Source organism: Leopardus geoffroyi, chromosome B4 (genome assembly GCF_018350155.1).
Source record: "Leopardus geoffroyi isolate Oge1 chromosome B4, O.geoffroyi_Oge1_pat1.0, whole genome shotgun sequence".
Lineage (NCBI taxonomy): Eukaryota > Metazoa > Chordata > Mammalia > Carnivora > Felidae > Leopardus > Leopardus geoffroyi.
The window spans coordinates 127,240,812-127,257,664 of NC_059341.1; the positions used below are offsets into that span (position 1 = coordinate 127,240,812).

General features: G+C 41.4%; 1 protein-coding gene across 2 annotated transcripts in view; it reads right to left on the reverse strand.

Moving 5' to 3' along the window:
- Positions 1-10,125, reverse strand: part of CRY1 (cryptochrome circadian regulator 1) — a 95,130-nt gene extending 85,005 nt beyond the window's left edge. Inside the window, exon 1 of one of the 2 annotated variants that reach the window (XM_045465415.1) lies at positions 9,081-10,125. In XM_045465415.1, the coding sequence (XP_045321371.1) occupies positions 9,081-9,238 (158 nt within the window). In that variant the 5' untranslated portion in view covers positions 9,239-10,125. The remainder of the gene's footprint in view (positions 1-9,080) is intronic. The other variant, XM_045465416.1, reaches the window with a different exon arrangement.
- Between the last annotated feature and the right edge of the window lie 6,728 nt (positions 10,126-16,853).

Here is a 16,853-nt window from a genome sequence, read left to right on the forward strand (position 1 = left end):
CTGTGCCTTTAGCCCTTTTTATAAAAAATTGTAAAACAGTCTAGGCAATCAAGGAAAAAAGTACATATCCCTAAATCAGAATAATATAATTTCTGGAGGGTTCTCTAGGTCTAGGAAGGTCCACTGCTCATCATTCAAGACATGCAGTCATTTCTTCTACCCATTTCTAAGTTGTTGACAATTTTTCCTAAAAACTGTCAAAACTCATCCTAACCTGCCTTCTTCAGCACAATGAAGAAAAATACTTGCCACCTTTGGTTTCCATAATACAGTACTCATCTGGTTTCTCTTCTACCTCTGAATGATTTTCTTCAGTCCCCTTCACCAGTTTCTATTCATCTTACAGTATTCACCAAGATTTTGATGCATCTTATTCTATTCAGTATCATCAGTCATGCTTTGTCTATTAATTATATAGGAATTATTCCCATATCCAGAGTTCTAACATCTATAATCCCCAAACTTGAACTTCTATTTTCTCCATTTCCCATGTTGATATCTTAGCAGTACCTCAAATTCATTGATGACCTGAACTAAACTCATTCTCTTCCTAATCTAAATATGGTCTATTCCTGTGTTCTCTGACTTAATGTCTAACTGTCAAAGAGGTACAAACGATGAGAATCTTTCATTCTACTGGCTCTCTGAAACTGCCTTTCTCAGACAGTCACCTAAACTGTCCATTGTACCTCTATAATCACTCTCTTGCATCTTCCCCTTCGTCATATACTTTTCCCTAATTAAAGCCTACATTATCTTTCAATGGACTGTTGATAAAGCCTCCACACTCAGCTGCCAAAGTTGTATTTCTTCAACAAATTTTTCTGACTTGGTCCCACCTTCTGATCTGAGTTCTTAAATAATAGGCATCTACTGTTTTAGGGCACCCACTTACTTTCTACTCATTCTACTTCAGTAACTCCAAAACTGAGTCCACCTGTGAGGCATACAACTACAGCTCAGACAGAGGCTCACAATGACTGGTTCATAAACTGGTCCAAACAGAGCCACTGAAGTGCCACAGACTTTTGCTAAGATTTCTGGGGCTGAGCATATGCTTTTTACTACTATAGCTGCTACTGTTATTGCTATATTTTACCACCAGAGGACAGCCTGAGAAGCCAACCCAGAATAAGTGAAGTTTGGAGATACAAAGAGGGAAATTTGGTCCTGGGGACATCTTCTGAGTCCTAAAACCAACTCATGTCTAAATCCACTTTCCTTTGGATTGTTCAATTACATTTGTCAATCAATTCTCTGTTTAAGCCTATTTGAGTCAGGCAAAACTATCCAGAGTACTAAGCCAAAAGAGTACTAAACAGTATCTCCTGTCTTTTCATGCACCATATGACTCAGTTATGAAATTTTCTTCCCTCAGCCTGGATGGAATTCTCTTCCTTCCATTCTGTGTTTGTTAAGATCCATCTCATACCTCAAGGCTCAGCTCAAATGCCTCAGTGAAGCAATCCTCTAAGGCTGGAAAAAGAAGCAAAAGACTAGATTACACAGGGATTTTAAACTATGCTATGGCTTTCTGAACTTTAATCTAAACGTAAAGAAATGTCGTAAAAGGATTTTAAAGAGTAAAGAACACAAACAGATTTACAATTTTAAAAGATCACTCTGATTGCTGTATAGAGAATGAATTAGAGAAGGGCAAGGGGGACAATGATTCATAAACTACTCAAATTAGGCCAAAAAAATGATAGTATGAGCTAAAGTGACAGTGGAGATAGAAGAATGTATTTCTGTGATTATTTTACTTTTGGATAAATCCCTCTCCATACTGTAAACTCTCTGAGGACAGAGAAATTATCTATTGACTTCCATTTACCCACAGAAATTAACAAAGTGATTGACACACAACAGAAATTCAAATATTTGCTGAATAAAGTAATATATAATTAATAATCCCACCTGTCAATCGAGCAACTGGGCAAATAGTGTTATTATTTATGAAGATAGGAAACACAGGAGAAGTCAGTTTGTTTTTGAGACAGAGATAATGGAGATGATGATCTTTGTTTTGAACAAGTTTAAGATAATATAACACAATCAAACAGGCAGGGAATCTATATACAATGGATACATATCTGGGGATCAGAAGAGAAATATGAGCTGAAGATGCTGATTTGTGAATTCTGGGCAAATGAATGGTAATTGACTTTTCAAAGAGAGATGAGATTGCCTACGAATTATGCAAAATGAAAAAAGGGTGGAGATCACAGACCTCAGGGGTATTTAAGGGTTGAACAGAAGAAGAGAAGTCAAGGAAGAACACTAATAGCTCTGGCAGAAAAAACAAACAAGAAGAGGATCCTCTAATTAAAGCAAAGGGAAGAAGAGGAAAGTGTGGTCAAATGTAAAAAGTCAAGGAACTGGGAATGCAAGCTGGTGCAGCCACTCTGGAAAACAGTATGGAGGTTCCTCAAAAAACTAAAAATAGAACTACCCTACAACCCAGAAATTGCACTACTAGGCATTTATCCACAGGATACAGGGGTGCTGTTTTGAAGGGACACATGCACCCCCATGTTTATAGCAGCACTATCAACAACAGCCAAAGTATGGAAAGAGCCCAAATGTCCATCGATGGATGAATGGATAAAGAACATGTGGTACATATATACAATGGAATATTACTCGGCAATCAAAAAGAATGAAATCTTGCCATTTGCAACTACGTGGATGGACCTGGAGTGCTAAGTGAAATTAGTCAGAGAAAGACAAAAATCACATGACTTCACTCATATGAGGACTTTAAGAGACAAAACAGATGAACATAAGGGAAGGGAAACAAAAATAATATAAAAACAGGGAGGGCGACAAAACAGAAGAGACTCTTAAATATGGAAAACAGAGGGTTACTGGAGGGGTTGTGGGAAGGGCGATGGGCTAAATGGGTAAGGGGCACTAAGGAATCTACTCCTGAAATCATTGTTGCACTATATGCTAATTTGGATGTAAATTTTAAAAAATAAAAAATAAAACTAAAAAAAGAAAAAAGAAAAAGAAAAGTGCCAAAGTTCAAAAAAAAAAAAAAAAAGTCAAGGAATGAAAAGTTTAAAAGCATACTTTGGATGAAAAGTGTTTTGATGGAGTAGGTGCAGGTGGAACCAAGACTAGTTTGAAGTGGATTGAAGGATGAGTAGAAGATAAAGAAATGAAGTAATCCAGTATTAGACATCTTGTTCATGAAATTTGGCTACAAAGGAACTAAGAAACACAGTTACAGGAAAGGAATGTACTCAAAGGGAGATTTTTGTTCCTCTGTTGGTTTTCCTGCTCTTACTGAGCTCTTATAGCATGTTTAAGTGCTGATTAGAAGCAAACCAAAAATAAAGAAAGGATGAAAGAGGGGCTAGGTGGCTCAGTTGATTAAGCGTCCAACTTTGGCTCAGGTCATGATCTCAGGGTTCCTGTGATCTAGAGCCCCTTGTCAGGCTCTGTGCTGACTGACAGCTTGGAACCTGGAGCCTGCTTCAGATTTTATGTCTCCTTCTCTCTCAGCCCCTCCCCTGCTCATGTTCTGTCTCTGTCTCTCTCTCAAAAATAAACATCAAAGAAAGAAAGAAAGAAAGAAAAGGATGAAAGAGAATAATGAAAAATGAGATTCACAACATCAAAACATCTATATCTATCTATATAGAGAGATATAGATACATAAACATCATGTTGTACACCTTAAATATATACATTTTTGTCAACTATGCCTCAATAAACCTGTAAAAAATGTGAGCAGTTTTTAAAATGGGGTATAGCTGAAGAGACTGGTGAGTTTAAGATACATATTAGCATCAAAGTTAAATGAAGTAACTGTCTCACTCCTAAACCCTAGACTTAAAGAAAATTTTAAAATTATTTATCAAATGCCTATGGTGTAAGAGAAACTATGCTAGACACTGCAGAGAATACAGCTCTTCCCCCAGATATCTGCAGAGCCTTGATACTTCTCTTTCTTTAGGTCTCTGTTCTCACATTCTGCTTTATTTCTCTCCACTTTTTACAACCTGACACATTATATTTGTTTTATTGCCTGTTTCTCCTCCTAGACTAGAAGCACCTCAAGGGCAGGGACTTTCTCTTACTCACTGTTGTATCCCCAGTACCAAAATAATGCCTGCCATAAATATGAATGAAAAATAAATTTTTGATTGAATGAATAGGTACCTTCTCTTCAGGAAGAAGAGTTGCAATCTGTTAAATGAAAAATAAGTGAATATATGAGGACTATATAATATTTAGAAATTAAAAAAATAAATACTATGGTGATGTGGAAAGCAGTATCAAAAAATGGCATAAGAGTTACAAGACTGTAAAGCATCCCAGACAAGGTGATATAAACAATATTAAGGAAAAGGTGGTTATGTGGACTGGACCTTAAAGGGGTAAATAGATTCTTTTATGTGTACAATTCAATGATTTTTTAGTACATTTAAAGAGTTGTACAACCACCAACTTCTAGAACATTTTCATCACCTCGAAAAGAAACCCTGTGCCCCTTAGCTACCACCTCCCAACTCTCCCAACCCACCTAGCCCTAAGAAGCCAACAATCTACTTTGTCTCTATATATTTGCCTATTTTAGACATTTCAAATAAACATAATCAAATAATATGTGGAATTTTGTGACTGGCTTCTTCACTTAGCATAATGTATTTAAGGCTCATTCATGCTGTAGCATGTATCAGTACTTCATTTCTTTTTATGATTGAATTATACTCCATTGTATAGATACACCATATTTTGTTTAACCATTCATCAGTAGATGGCCATCTAGGTTGTTTCCGCCTTTGACTATTACAAATTATAAATTATGAACAATAATAGTCCTGTGAATATTCATATATAAGTGTTTATGTGGTATAATTTTAATAAGAGATAAGGAAGGAATTGGAATATTTTATTCTTTTTTTTTTTTTAAGTAGTCTCCATGCCCAATGTGGGGCTTGAACTCACAACCCTGAAATCAAGTCACATGCTCTACCAAATGAGCCAGAATTGAAATATTTTAAATCATTCAATCCCAAATATGACAAATTCAAGATAATGTTTTCACTGATGAGGCAAAGTGAATTTTCATAAAGCTTCATTTATTAAAGTCAAAGGACTGTCCTTTATTTTGCAACAATGTCCTTCTAACTTTCTTTTTAAATATTAAAGTATCCTTTTTAAACAAAATGATGGCAATATTAAAAGGTAGTTTTGTTAACTTACTTAGGTAAAATAAACTTCATTAAATCCATAAATCTAAGAAATGCTGTTGACTGAAGGAAATGGCATAAAGGAAAGAAGGTAGAAACCCACAAGAGAGCCCGAATGCCAAGCTAAGGAGATTGCACATTATTCTATGGTCAGTAAGAAAATGCATAAAGTTGTTTAAAGTATAAAATTACTGACTCCTAGATGTCATTTCATTCAACAAACAGTAACTGAGCTACAACTATATGAAAAGCACTGAATTCAGTGCTATGAGAACTGACTAAATAAAACTCTGTCCTTGCCTTTTTATAACTTAGTCTTTAGCAGAAGACAAAAGTCTCTCTATTCATTATTTACATCTCTACCCATTTTTTAGAAAGGGCAATATGTAGTAGTTTAAAAAAAAATCTTTTAAAAAGGAAAATACGGGACTATTCTACTGTGCTTACAAGTTTTATGTCACTCCCTGACAATGTGAGTTGCTGGGTGTACAAAGATAAGCAATATATAACCCCTATCCTTTTTTCAATTTTTAAAGAATGTTTATTCATTTATTTCTGAGAGAGAGTGTGAGCAGGAGAGGGGGAGAGAGGGAGGGAGGGGGAGAGGGGGAGAGAGAGAGAGAGAGAGAGAGAGAGAATATCAGAAGCAGACTCATGGCTCTGAGCTTTAAGCACAGAGTCCAATGCAGGGCTCAAACCCTCGAACCAAAATGTGAGATCAAGAGATCATGACTTGAGCCAAAATCAGAAACTTAACCAACTGAGCCACCCAGGTGCCTCTATAATCCCTATCCTACAGAAGCTTACGGTCTAGATTTTATAAACTTATCAAATGATCTAGAAGAAACTGACAGCAAACATTTAATTAGATATTATTCACCTAGGGCTTTCAATTTAGTAGCAAATAACAAACAAGCACTTACTACTACCAGTCACATTTTAAGCATTTTACATTTGTTAACTAATTTTTTAATCCTCTTTAACAATGTTATGAAAAGGGTCTTAGAACCATATTAACATATTATTAATACATTAAAATATATTACATTTATCATCTTTTCCCAGAATCTACTAATCAATTCTGCTAATGAGCGTTTTTACATACAGTTGCTGTATCATTCCCATCAGCACACCAAAAAAATCTCTTGAGTTCACATCCCAATCCAGGCACCATGTCATTTTTTGATCCCGTTACAGCAAAACTCCCTAAAAGAGCTGCCTGTATGAGTTATCTCCCAAATTCTCACCTCTCAGCCTCTCTTGGAAAGGCTTTGCTTCTGACATTACTTAAACCACACCTAGTCAAGGCTATAAATTCTAAATACAATTTTTAGTTTTCAGTCCTCATCTTACTTGACCTATCAGCAACACCTGACGTAGGTAAAACACACTCTTTGAAATACTTTCTTTACTTTGGCATCTAAGACACCATACTCTTCTGGGCTTTTCTTACTAGATACTCCTTCTCAATCTCCTATGTAAATTCTTCCACAACTCCACAATTTCTACACATTAGAGTACCCAAGGCTCAGTCCTTGGACCTCCTCTGTTTTCTATCTACATCCACTTTCTTTTTTTAATTTTTTTTAATGTTTAATTAATTTTGAGAGAGAGAGAGAGAGAGAGAGAGACAAAGTGTGAGCAGGGAGAGGGGCAGAGAGAGAGGGAGACACAGAATCCAAAGTAGGCTCTAACCTCTGAGCTGGCAGTTCGGATATGAGGCTCGAACTCACAGACAGTGAGATCATGACCTGAGCCAAAGTTGGACGCTTAACCAAGTGAGCCACCCAGGCGCCCCTACACTCACTATAATGTTCTCATATAGTCTCATGTTTCCACTAGAATGTAACTTCAACAGGGTAAGAATGTTTTAGCTATTTTTGCTAATGCCAAAAGCCCTGAATGTAAAGCAATGTCTGACATATAGTAGGTGCATGACAAGTATTTGTTCAATGAATGGATGGCTGAGTAATGGCTTTAAATATTATCTACCAACTGATGACTCTCCAATTTATACCTCCTGCCTGTAAATCCATCCTGAACTCCAGATTATCTCCAACTGCCGATCTGCCATCTCCATTTGGATGTGTAATACACATCTCCACCTAAATCGAGTTCAAAAGAGAACTCCAATCACCCTTCCGATGGCTTCTGCAACTGACTTCACTTTCTTGGTCAAGTACAGCTTTATCCTTCTAGTTCCTCAAACCAACAATTTTGAAATTATTCCTAATTCCTTCTCTTTCTCTCATAACACATATCCAACCTGCCAAGAAATACTGCAGATACTCTGTTCAAAATATACTCAGCATTTGACTACTTCTTACCTCATCCAACATCACTGTGGTCCAAGTCATTATCATCTCTCACCTGGATGAATGCAGCAGCCTCCTGTCTCTTGTCCACCTTCTCCCCCCCAATTCAGTCTGTTCTCAGAACTATGATCACAGAAATTTTTTCAAACTTAAGTTAAACTGGGGCACCTGGGTGACTCAGTCAGTTGGGCATCCAACTTTGGCTCAGGTCATGATCTCATGGTTTGTGAGTTTGAGCCCTGCATCGGGCTCTGTCCTGACAGCTCAGAGCTTGCTTTAGATTTTGTCTCCCTCTCTCTCACAAACTAAATAAACATTAGAAAAAAAAATTTAGGTTAAATTATGCCACTTCTCTGCTCATAATCCTGCAATCATTCCCACTTTGCTTTGAGCGAAAGCAAAAATATTGACAACTCGGTCTGGCCCTATCACATCTCTGACCTCAACTACTAGCACCATTCACTACTCTGATCCATTTATATTGCTTCTTGTGCTGTTTCTTCCAAAGGTTAACCACATTTTCCCACCTCAGGGCCTTTTCCCTCACTGCTTTCCCCTTGCCTGGAATGCTTTTCCCTTAGATATCTGCAATTACCTGTTTCATCACTTTGCTCAACTGCCACCTTCTCTGAGTTCTTCCTGATCACCATACTTAAAACTACAACAATAATCCCATCTTACTGTATTCTTTATCCCCTTCCTCTGCTCTATATTTCTCCACAGCTTTAATCACCACCGAATACTATACCTGTGAATTTCTGGGACATGTGCTCTGAAGGATAGGAATTTTTGTCTGTTTCATTCACTGCTATATCCCTGGTATTTAAAGCAGTGCCTGTTATAATGTAGGTGGTCAATAACCTATCTGTTAAACAAATGCTTTCATTTCCACGGGGGGGGGGGGGGGGTAGCAATCATCTAACCTGGTTTTTCAGGGAAAGATCATAAAGCTTCTCTAAGATTTCTTTCAATGCTCTGATCCCTAGAAGGCTTTATACCTTGCCTAGAAAGAAAAACTGTGCTTTGTCTAGTCAACCACAAGGAGGAGTTGAGAGGAAGAGCTGAGCAAAGGGAAACCAGATAATGTTTCCCTTGCTTTTCCTACGGCAACGTCAAGGTGGAAGAAAAGTGGATTTGGAGGTGCCTGTACTGAATGATTTTCTTCACACTATGAGTTACCTAGACGCACACACACGTTAACACCCAAAGCCGCAATCCTTTCGAATGCCACAAAGAGGCCAAGAAAAGCAATCCATGGGCCACTGCGAACTGGGTGTTTGTTTCCCCTCCACCGCTAAGAATTCCCCGTAAAATCAGGGGAAGAGTTCCCATTAGTGCAGAGGCATGCAACTTACACATGAGGGCCAGGGTGTTCCAGGCTGCCAGCACTCTCCGGCCAGAGAACTTAATAGTCAATTCTATTTAGTACTCAAGACGCCCTTAATTCTAAAACAGCCTAAGTACGGCCGCCCCAGGTCTAAATTCTCAGATTCTGCCCACTGCAAGTCAAGTCCTGATTCATTAAACACCGAAACCCATTTCTCACGGGATTCCGACTCACCGCCACCTGTTGATGCCCACATTGGAGGAGCCGGCGAACCAGGGGTCGAGGATGTAGACGCAGCGGATGGTGTCGGCGCCCTGAATGCACTCCTTCAGGGCCGGGTTGTCGTGAAGCCGGAGCCCCTTTCGGAACCAGTGCACGGCGTTCACCCCCATCCCGGGGGCGCGGCGGGCGGCGGTCCTTGCCCAGTTCCCCCAGCGAGAAATTCAAGGAAGGAAGGGCCGGCTCATAACCCACACCTCCGCTTCCAGGGGAACCGCCACACCCAAGGAGTGGGGAAAGGGCGGCAGAGGGGGGAAAGGAAAAAATGAGTCCGAGGAGGGGACCGGAGAAGGAAAGGGCGCTGGAGGCGCCGCTGGAAGATGAATGGAGGCTGCCCAGTCAGAGGAGTCCGGGCGTGACGCCCTTTACGAGCCAGAGCCCGCCGCAACCGCCGGGACGAGGCGCATCGCTTCAAGGGCCTCGGACCCTGGGGCGTGAGCACGTTCCACGAGCCCGAGCCTCCACGACAGCCCCGGCCGGCACCGGCAGCCCCGGGAGGTTCGTCACGGAAACCTCGCCCCACCGAGGCGGCCCCTGAGGAGAAAACGGCCCGCCTAAGGCGAGCCACCGAGAGGGACGAGAGGGGATTCAGCCACAGTCGGCCACGCTGTCTCTCGGCCCGGGAAAGAGGAGTGAGCTCGGAGGTGGCGGTCGAGGCCGCTGGACGGTTGCCGGCCGGTGACCGGTTCCGAGGCTGCCCGGGTGACTCCGCCGCCACCGCCGCGTCAGCGGCCTCGGCCACGCCCCCGGCTCCTCATTGGAGAGGGCGCTCCCCACGTGACCCCCGGCACCTCACGTTTCTGAAGTGTGTTTACTACAGCGGCACTGACTGAGGAATCGGCTCGCGATTAAGTCGCTTCTAGGGGGCGGCAGCTGCTTGAACTCGAAGCTGTCGACCCTCTCCCAGTCGCGAGGCTCCCTGCCTCTTCCCCTTTTCTCCGCCGACCGGTCACCTACAAGCGCCCGCGGTGACCACAGGCCCCATGTGAGGGAAGGCTTAGCCCCGCCCCCGGAGGCCGTGAGCGTCCCCTATTGGCTGAAGCGACTTGAGACCCGGATGAGCACGGGGATGCGGGGAGTTCGCGAGCGCGCGCTCGCCTCGGATGGCGCGCGTGCGCTCTCGCTGCGTTCCAGAGGGAAGGAGGGCGCGGCCCGCGGTCCGGAGCGCGCTCTGGGATACCTCCCGTAGGATCCCGGGAAGGCCTGAAAACAGCTGAGTGTCCTCTAAGAGTCGGCGGGAGAGGCTGGCGAGGAGTGAGGGCAGGATGAGTTGGAAGAGAGTAGGAAGCTCTGTTAGACTTCAAGCCCAACCTTGTGCTCCAATCCAGCTTTGGCCAAAGAACCCTACTTTGGAGTGTGTGGAGCTGGCGCACCCCCCCCATTCTTCTGGCCCGCGTGGTGCGGCACCCTGGGACGTGTTCTGGGGAATAGGAGCACTGGGCAGGGCGGAATACCTGAATACTGTCTATGCATCATCAACCTGTTAGCACTGATTTCTTACCTTTAGTGTGGGTAACCAAGCTCTTCATGAAGGGGCCTTTGTCTACCTTTCTAGCGACGGTGAGCATCAGGCCATGTCATTCCTTTCCACATGTGATGCCCTTATGTTCATTAAACGTTTACTGAATGAGCCAGACACTGTTCAAAGTGCTAGAGGTACAGAAAAGAAATAGGAAAAAATCTCAGCCGTGGTGGAGTTTACGATGTGTCTGTTAACCTTTACACGTGCTATTTTTTTCCTTTATAAAATACTCTTCTTTATTTTTTTTTAATTTTTTTTCAACGTTTATTTATTTTTTGGGGGGACAGAGAGAGACAGAGCATGAACGGGGGAGGGGCAGAGAGAGAGGGAGACACAGAATCGGAAACAGGCTCCAGGCTCTGAGCCATCAGCCCAGAGCCGGACGCGGGGCTCGAACTCACGGACCACGAGATCGTGACCTGGCTGAAGTCGGAGGCTTAACCGACTGCGCCACCCAGGCGCCCCTAAAATACTCTTCTTTAGAATTTGCTGTTCACCACAGCAACCTTTGAGCTACCTCATATATTTCTACACATCTCTTTAGACTCAGATGAATTGCTACCTAATTTGCAAAAATATTCCTGTTATCCAGAGCAGATTTCGGATGAATACCCATCTCCCCAGTTGTGTCTCTGATACATTACTTATCATACTATTGTGAAGATTAAATGGAAAGTACCTACTTTAATAGCTAGTAGGAAGTATATGTTCAATAATAGTATTTATTATCATAATAATGTGTCCCCAATTTCTTCTAACCTGTGGCTTCTCAAGGACAGGGTGTCTGTCCAGTTTGTTTTTTGCATCATCAGTACCCAGTATAGAGCCTGACACATGCTTTCCAATGTTTATTGAATGAATGAGCGAATGAATGAATGCTGTCTGCCACCAATGTGTCAGACAAGGTCCAAAGGAGGAAGATATGGCAGTTGTTACAGGCTGAGTTGTGTCCTAAAATTCATATAACCACCCGTACCTGTGAATGTGACTTACTTGGAAATAAGGTGTTTGCAGATGACGAAGTTAAGATGATGTCATTAGGGAGGGCCCTAATCCAATATGACTAGTGTCCTTATAAAAAGGGGGAAATTTGGACACAGAGACACCCACACACAGAGAGAATGCCATTCGAAGATTGGAGTCATGATGCCATAGGCCAAGAGCTATTCAAAACTAGGAGAGTGTCCTGGAATAGATCCTTCCCTAGCACCTTCGGAGGGAGCATGACCCTGCTAACACTTTAATTTCAGATTTCTGGCCTCCAGAACTATGTGATGATAAATTCCTGTTGTTGTAGGCCAGTCTTTTTGTGGTACTTTGTTATAGCAGCTCTAGCAAACTAATACAGCAGTAATGTAAATTCAGTCATCTAATGAACCAATGTCTGGATGGTCTCTTGTAACTCTGCTTCTATTGCCATAAAAAGGGTATAACATCCTTTCTTTGGTTTCTTCGGATCATTTAAAATTATACACATGACAACCCTTTGTTCACTATAAAGTTTTAAATATTTGTCATTTTTTAATCAGTGGAGAGGAGCCTTGGGTAATTACGACTCTGAAGGGTCTATCATCTATGCATAGGATGTAGCATATAGAGCTCTCTGCCCTCACTTGGATTGCCTCATTCTCCAGGGCCTATTGTACTTTTTAAAATACAGTGTTTATGTTTCACTTTAGGCAGTTTTAAAGTAAGTATATTATGTCTAAAGACATAAGAATTGTTTTCAAGCATCCAAATGAAATTGTGGAATGGAGAGAGAGAGAATATTGATTTGTGTAGAGTTGACTTATGTTTGCCATTTGTTCATTTAATAAAAACAGATTTTTTTTCTAACAGGCAGCTGTATGTGGGTGGATGTGTAACTTTCATTTATACATAAAAGTACTGATTTATTATAAAAGTGTCAGTACTGTCAACTGTACATTCCTCAAAGACAAAAGGTTTTTTATGGCACGTAAGTACTTTAATAAATCTATTATGGAGAAGAAGTAACCATTTAATAATATATATGACTTACTGAGCACCTACTATGTGACAGGCATATTAACCCTCATAATAATATTCTGAGGCAGCTTATTATTATCATTATTAACAATTTATGCCTGCTTTCTGCTGAAGACACTAAAAGCTCAGAAATACAAATAAGTAATAAAACTAGATGAAAAACCAAGACTGTTTCTGGGGACGCCTGGGTGGATCAGTCAGTTGAGCATCCAGACTCTTGGTTTCAGCTCGGGTCATGATCTCACAGTTTATGGGTTTAAGCCCTGCTTCAGGCTCTGCAGTGGCAGAGTAGAGCCTTCTTGGGATTCTCTCTCTCTGCCTACCCCATCCCCTGCTCCTGCTCTCTCTCTCTCGAAATAAATAAACATTTAAAAAAAAGAAAAAACGTGTGGAAATAAAAGGTGCTATAGGCAAAAATGTATATATAAATAAAAGAAAAGAAAAAAGAGAAACCGAGACTTTCTGAATCTAAGGTCTTTCCTTATATACACTATCCCTCACTGATACTACCATTCCTATTCTTTTTCAGAGTATTTATGTCTAAAGGGGGAAAGGAGGGATGGGGAGCCTTGTCAGAATCTGATGTTCTGGTTGGCTCCAACATCATGCGGTAGAAAGAGTATGGGACTAAGAAGAGACTGGGTGATAATCTCAGCTGGCCATTAATTAGTTGATGATCTTGAACAAGTCACATAGGCTTTCTTGGCCTGATTAATGCATCTATAAATGGAGTAGATTGGACTAGATGATTTCTAAGTTTTCTCTATGATTTAAAAATTCTGGACTCTATGAACACAACTCTGACACAGGCTCAAAAATATCACTAAGAGTCCTGTTAAACATTCCTTTAACTGCCAACAATGTTGGAACAATCAATATCTCTTCAATTTCATGAGAACACTTGATAAAAGTGTGTCAGCCTCTAAACCGAAAGCCTGTGTTCTCTCATGACCCTATCTTGCAGAGGTGATTTTTGGCATGTGTTATCAACACACAAATAATGAAGGAGTAGACTGTATGATCAGCTCATTCAGCTACAACTACACTGTCTCCAGGGAGGTCTGAATCCCGCTCTTGGAAAAGACACTGGGCATTCCCCGAAGTTTATCTTTCCTCAGGTACTCTCCCTCAGGCCTGGGGCATTTGTCATAGTTCCCTTCCCCCTTTAACATTAATTATAATTAATTGTAAATCCCCTGTTATAATTAATAATTCTTTTTGTGAAACATTCCCTGTTGGATTTACTATGTGGTTTCTGTCTCCTCATTGGACACTGACTGATACAATCTGTTAACTGATAGAGTCCACACAGATGTATTTGTGAACAGTTTTCTCAGTGGTTCTTGTCCTTTTTGTTGACCAAATGCATTTAGAAAGTGTAAATAATTACACATGTGGCAATATGATATTGTGAAATATTAGCTAATGTTTTTACGACACAGATCCTTTTTTTGTCCTGTGACCATTCCCATTCAGGTCATTGAATGTGAGTCCTCTGTTGCCTCAGAGGGGCAGAAGTTGAGGACAAAGGTATTCCAGTGTTTTTGTTCTAAATTCAAGGGCTTAGATCCAGAGGTAAATCAGGAAGAATTTGCTGCTCCCTTCCCTTTTCCCCAGCACTATATAAAAATTCTTTAAGCTGAGATATGTGTGCAAGAAAAATAAGACAGAGATGCACCAATCTTTTCTAAAACAAGAAGACAGTATTTCACCTATGCTTGTTGTAGGATTAGCTCCAGATTCCTAGGTAAGCTTAGGGTGTTCTGAGAGTAGAAGACACTTATGCCAACTTCCCATCTGAAATCTGGTGGCTGACCTCATGGAGTCCCTGTACCACTCTATGGGGCCCAGAACAAAAGCTTATGAGGGATGCCACTGGACAGAGAAGGCCTGAAAAGCCCTGCCAAGCCTCCTGCTGGCTAAGAGAACAGCTAGATTTTTCTTCATGTCCCTTCTTCCTTAGAGGGCCGCAAAGCTTAGCTGAAAGAGAAAACAAACTAACAGGGGTTTTGCCAAAGAGGATTGCATTATGCAAAATGTCATGAAAGGTTGTGTCCAACGACTAAATGGGGACATGGACGTGACATGGCCAGAAGTCAGCAGTCCACAACCCCAAAGTGGGCCTTTACTAAAACCTGACTATGCTAGCACCTGATCTCAGACTGACAGCATCTAGAACTGTGAAGGATAAATTTCTGTTGTTTATAAGCCACCTAGACTGTGGTATTTTGTTACAGCAGCTCGAACAGACAAGACAACCCACAATATTTACAAAGCTAATGAATAGATAAATACCCAAAATACTGTAATTATCCAAAATCAACTGAGTCCTTAATGTGCCAGACACAGAACTACCATATTAGGCACTATTCTAAGTACCTCAGATACATGATTTCATTTGCTTTTCACAGCAGCCACATGAGATAGCTATTACTCTTCCTGTTTTATACATGAGAAAACTGGGGCCCAGATAATTAAGTCCTCATAACTTACCCTCAAAAGTAGAAAAGGCAGGAAATAAACACAGGCTTTTCCAGCTCCAATGGTTATGGGTTGCTCAGCACACTCTCCTGCCTGCACTACACTGGCAAGGAAGGGCTTTAAAAAAAAAAAAATTTACTTATTTTGAGAGAGAGAGAGAGAGCAGGGGAGCAGAGAGAGAGGGAGGGAGAGAATCCTAAGCAGGTTCCGAGCTGTCAACGCGGAGCTCGACACAAGGCTCAAACTCACGAACGCTGAGATCATGACCTAAGCTGAAATCAAGAGTCAGATGCTCAACCCACTAAGCCACCCATGCTCCCCTGTAGGTGCTTTTATATAAGTGCAGAATAAACTGTCCAATTGTGGGGGAAGGCTGAATAATTCTGGTTAAAATGAATCCAGGTAGACTTCTTATAGAAAGTAGCATTTACACTGGGAAACTAAAAAAAAATTTTTTTAATTTAAAGGAATAAAGGAAAGGATTCCAAAGGAGTAGATGATTGTGCAGCATAAGGCAATATATTTATTTGAAATGTTTATGTTGCGGCGTCTGGGTGGCTTAGTCAGTTGAGTGTCCAACTCTTGATTTTGGCTCAGGTCAAGATCCCAGGGTTGTGGGACTGAGCCCTATGTCAGGGCTCCGTGCTGAGCATGGAACCTGCTTAAGATTCTCTTTCTCCCTCCTTCTTCCAGTCTCCCTTGCTAACATATGCTCTTTCTCTGTCTAGATAAATAAACAAGTAAAATGTTCATGTAGTGAAGTAAGTATATACAAGTTGAAACCCTAGCGATCTGTGACAGAAACTTGAGGGGTATTTGTTCTACCCATATCATCAATGTAGCCTGTTGGTAAGAAATGAGGCTATAATGCAAAGAGCAAAGGATGGCACTGAATTGTACTGCATGTTACTCAGAGCTATTGAAGTGCTTCTACAGGGGTCATCTCCATGGTGCTTGAGCATTCAGAGAGGAATAAACCAGCCACTCCTGCTGTTGTTGTACTGAGATGGTAGCGCTTGGAGAGGGGTCGGGGTACAGAAGTGGATTTAGGAGTTGCTTCATAAGTTAACCAAGGTCGTAAAGGACTGCCAGGAAATCTCTGTAAAGAAAATACTCACAGGGCCGCCTGGGTGGCTTAGTTGGTTAAACATCCGACTCTTAGTTTAGGCTCAGGTCATGATGTCACAGTTCATGGGTTCAAGCTCGGCATCAGGCTCTGAGGTGACTGTGCGGAGCCTGCTTGGGATTCTCTGTTGCTCTCTCTCTGCTCCTCCCCCACAAAAAGAAGTAAACTTTTACAAAATTTTTCAAAGAAAGAAAATATTCATAAATGACCAGTATTATTAGCTCAAGGCAGAAGAAGAAAGAATAACCTAGAGGCAAGGTATATATGCTGGTGTAAGAACAGGCACTACCCAACCTGCTATTTCCCCTGGTCCCAATCTCTCAGAATTGCTGAAAACAAAGAAGTTGCCTGGGGCTAGTCATGCCACCTGGTGGCTAGTGCAAGAAGTACAAGTAGTTCCACCAGAATCTGTACATACATTCAGAAAAATCTCCGTTCTGCCAAGAGGTACTGTTAAAACAGTAAGGTTTATGGAAGCCCTGCATCAGGCTCTGGGCTGTCAAGGAGGAACCTGCTTGGGATTCTCTCTCTCTCCCTCTCTCTCTGCCCCTCCCCTGCTCACTCTCTCAAAATAAATAAATAAACTTAAAAA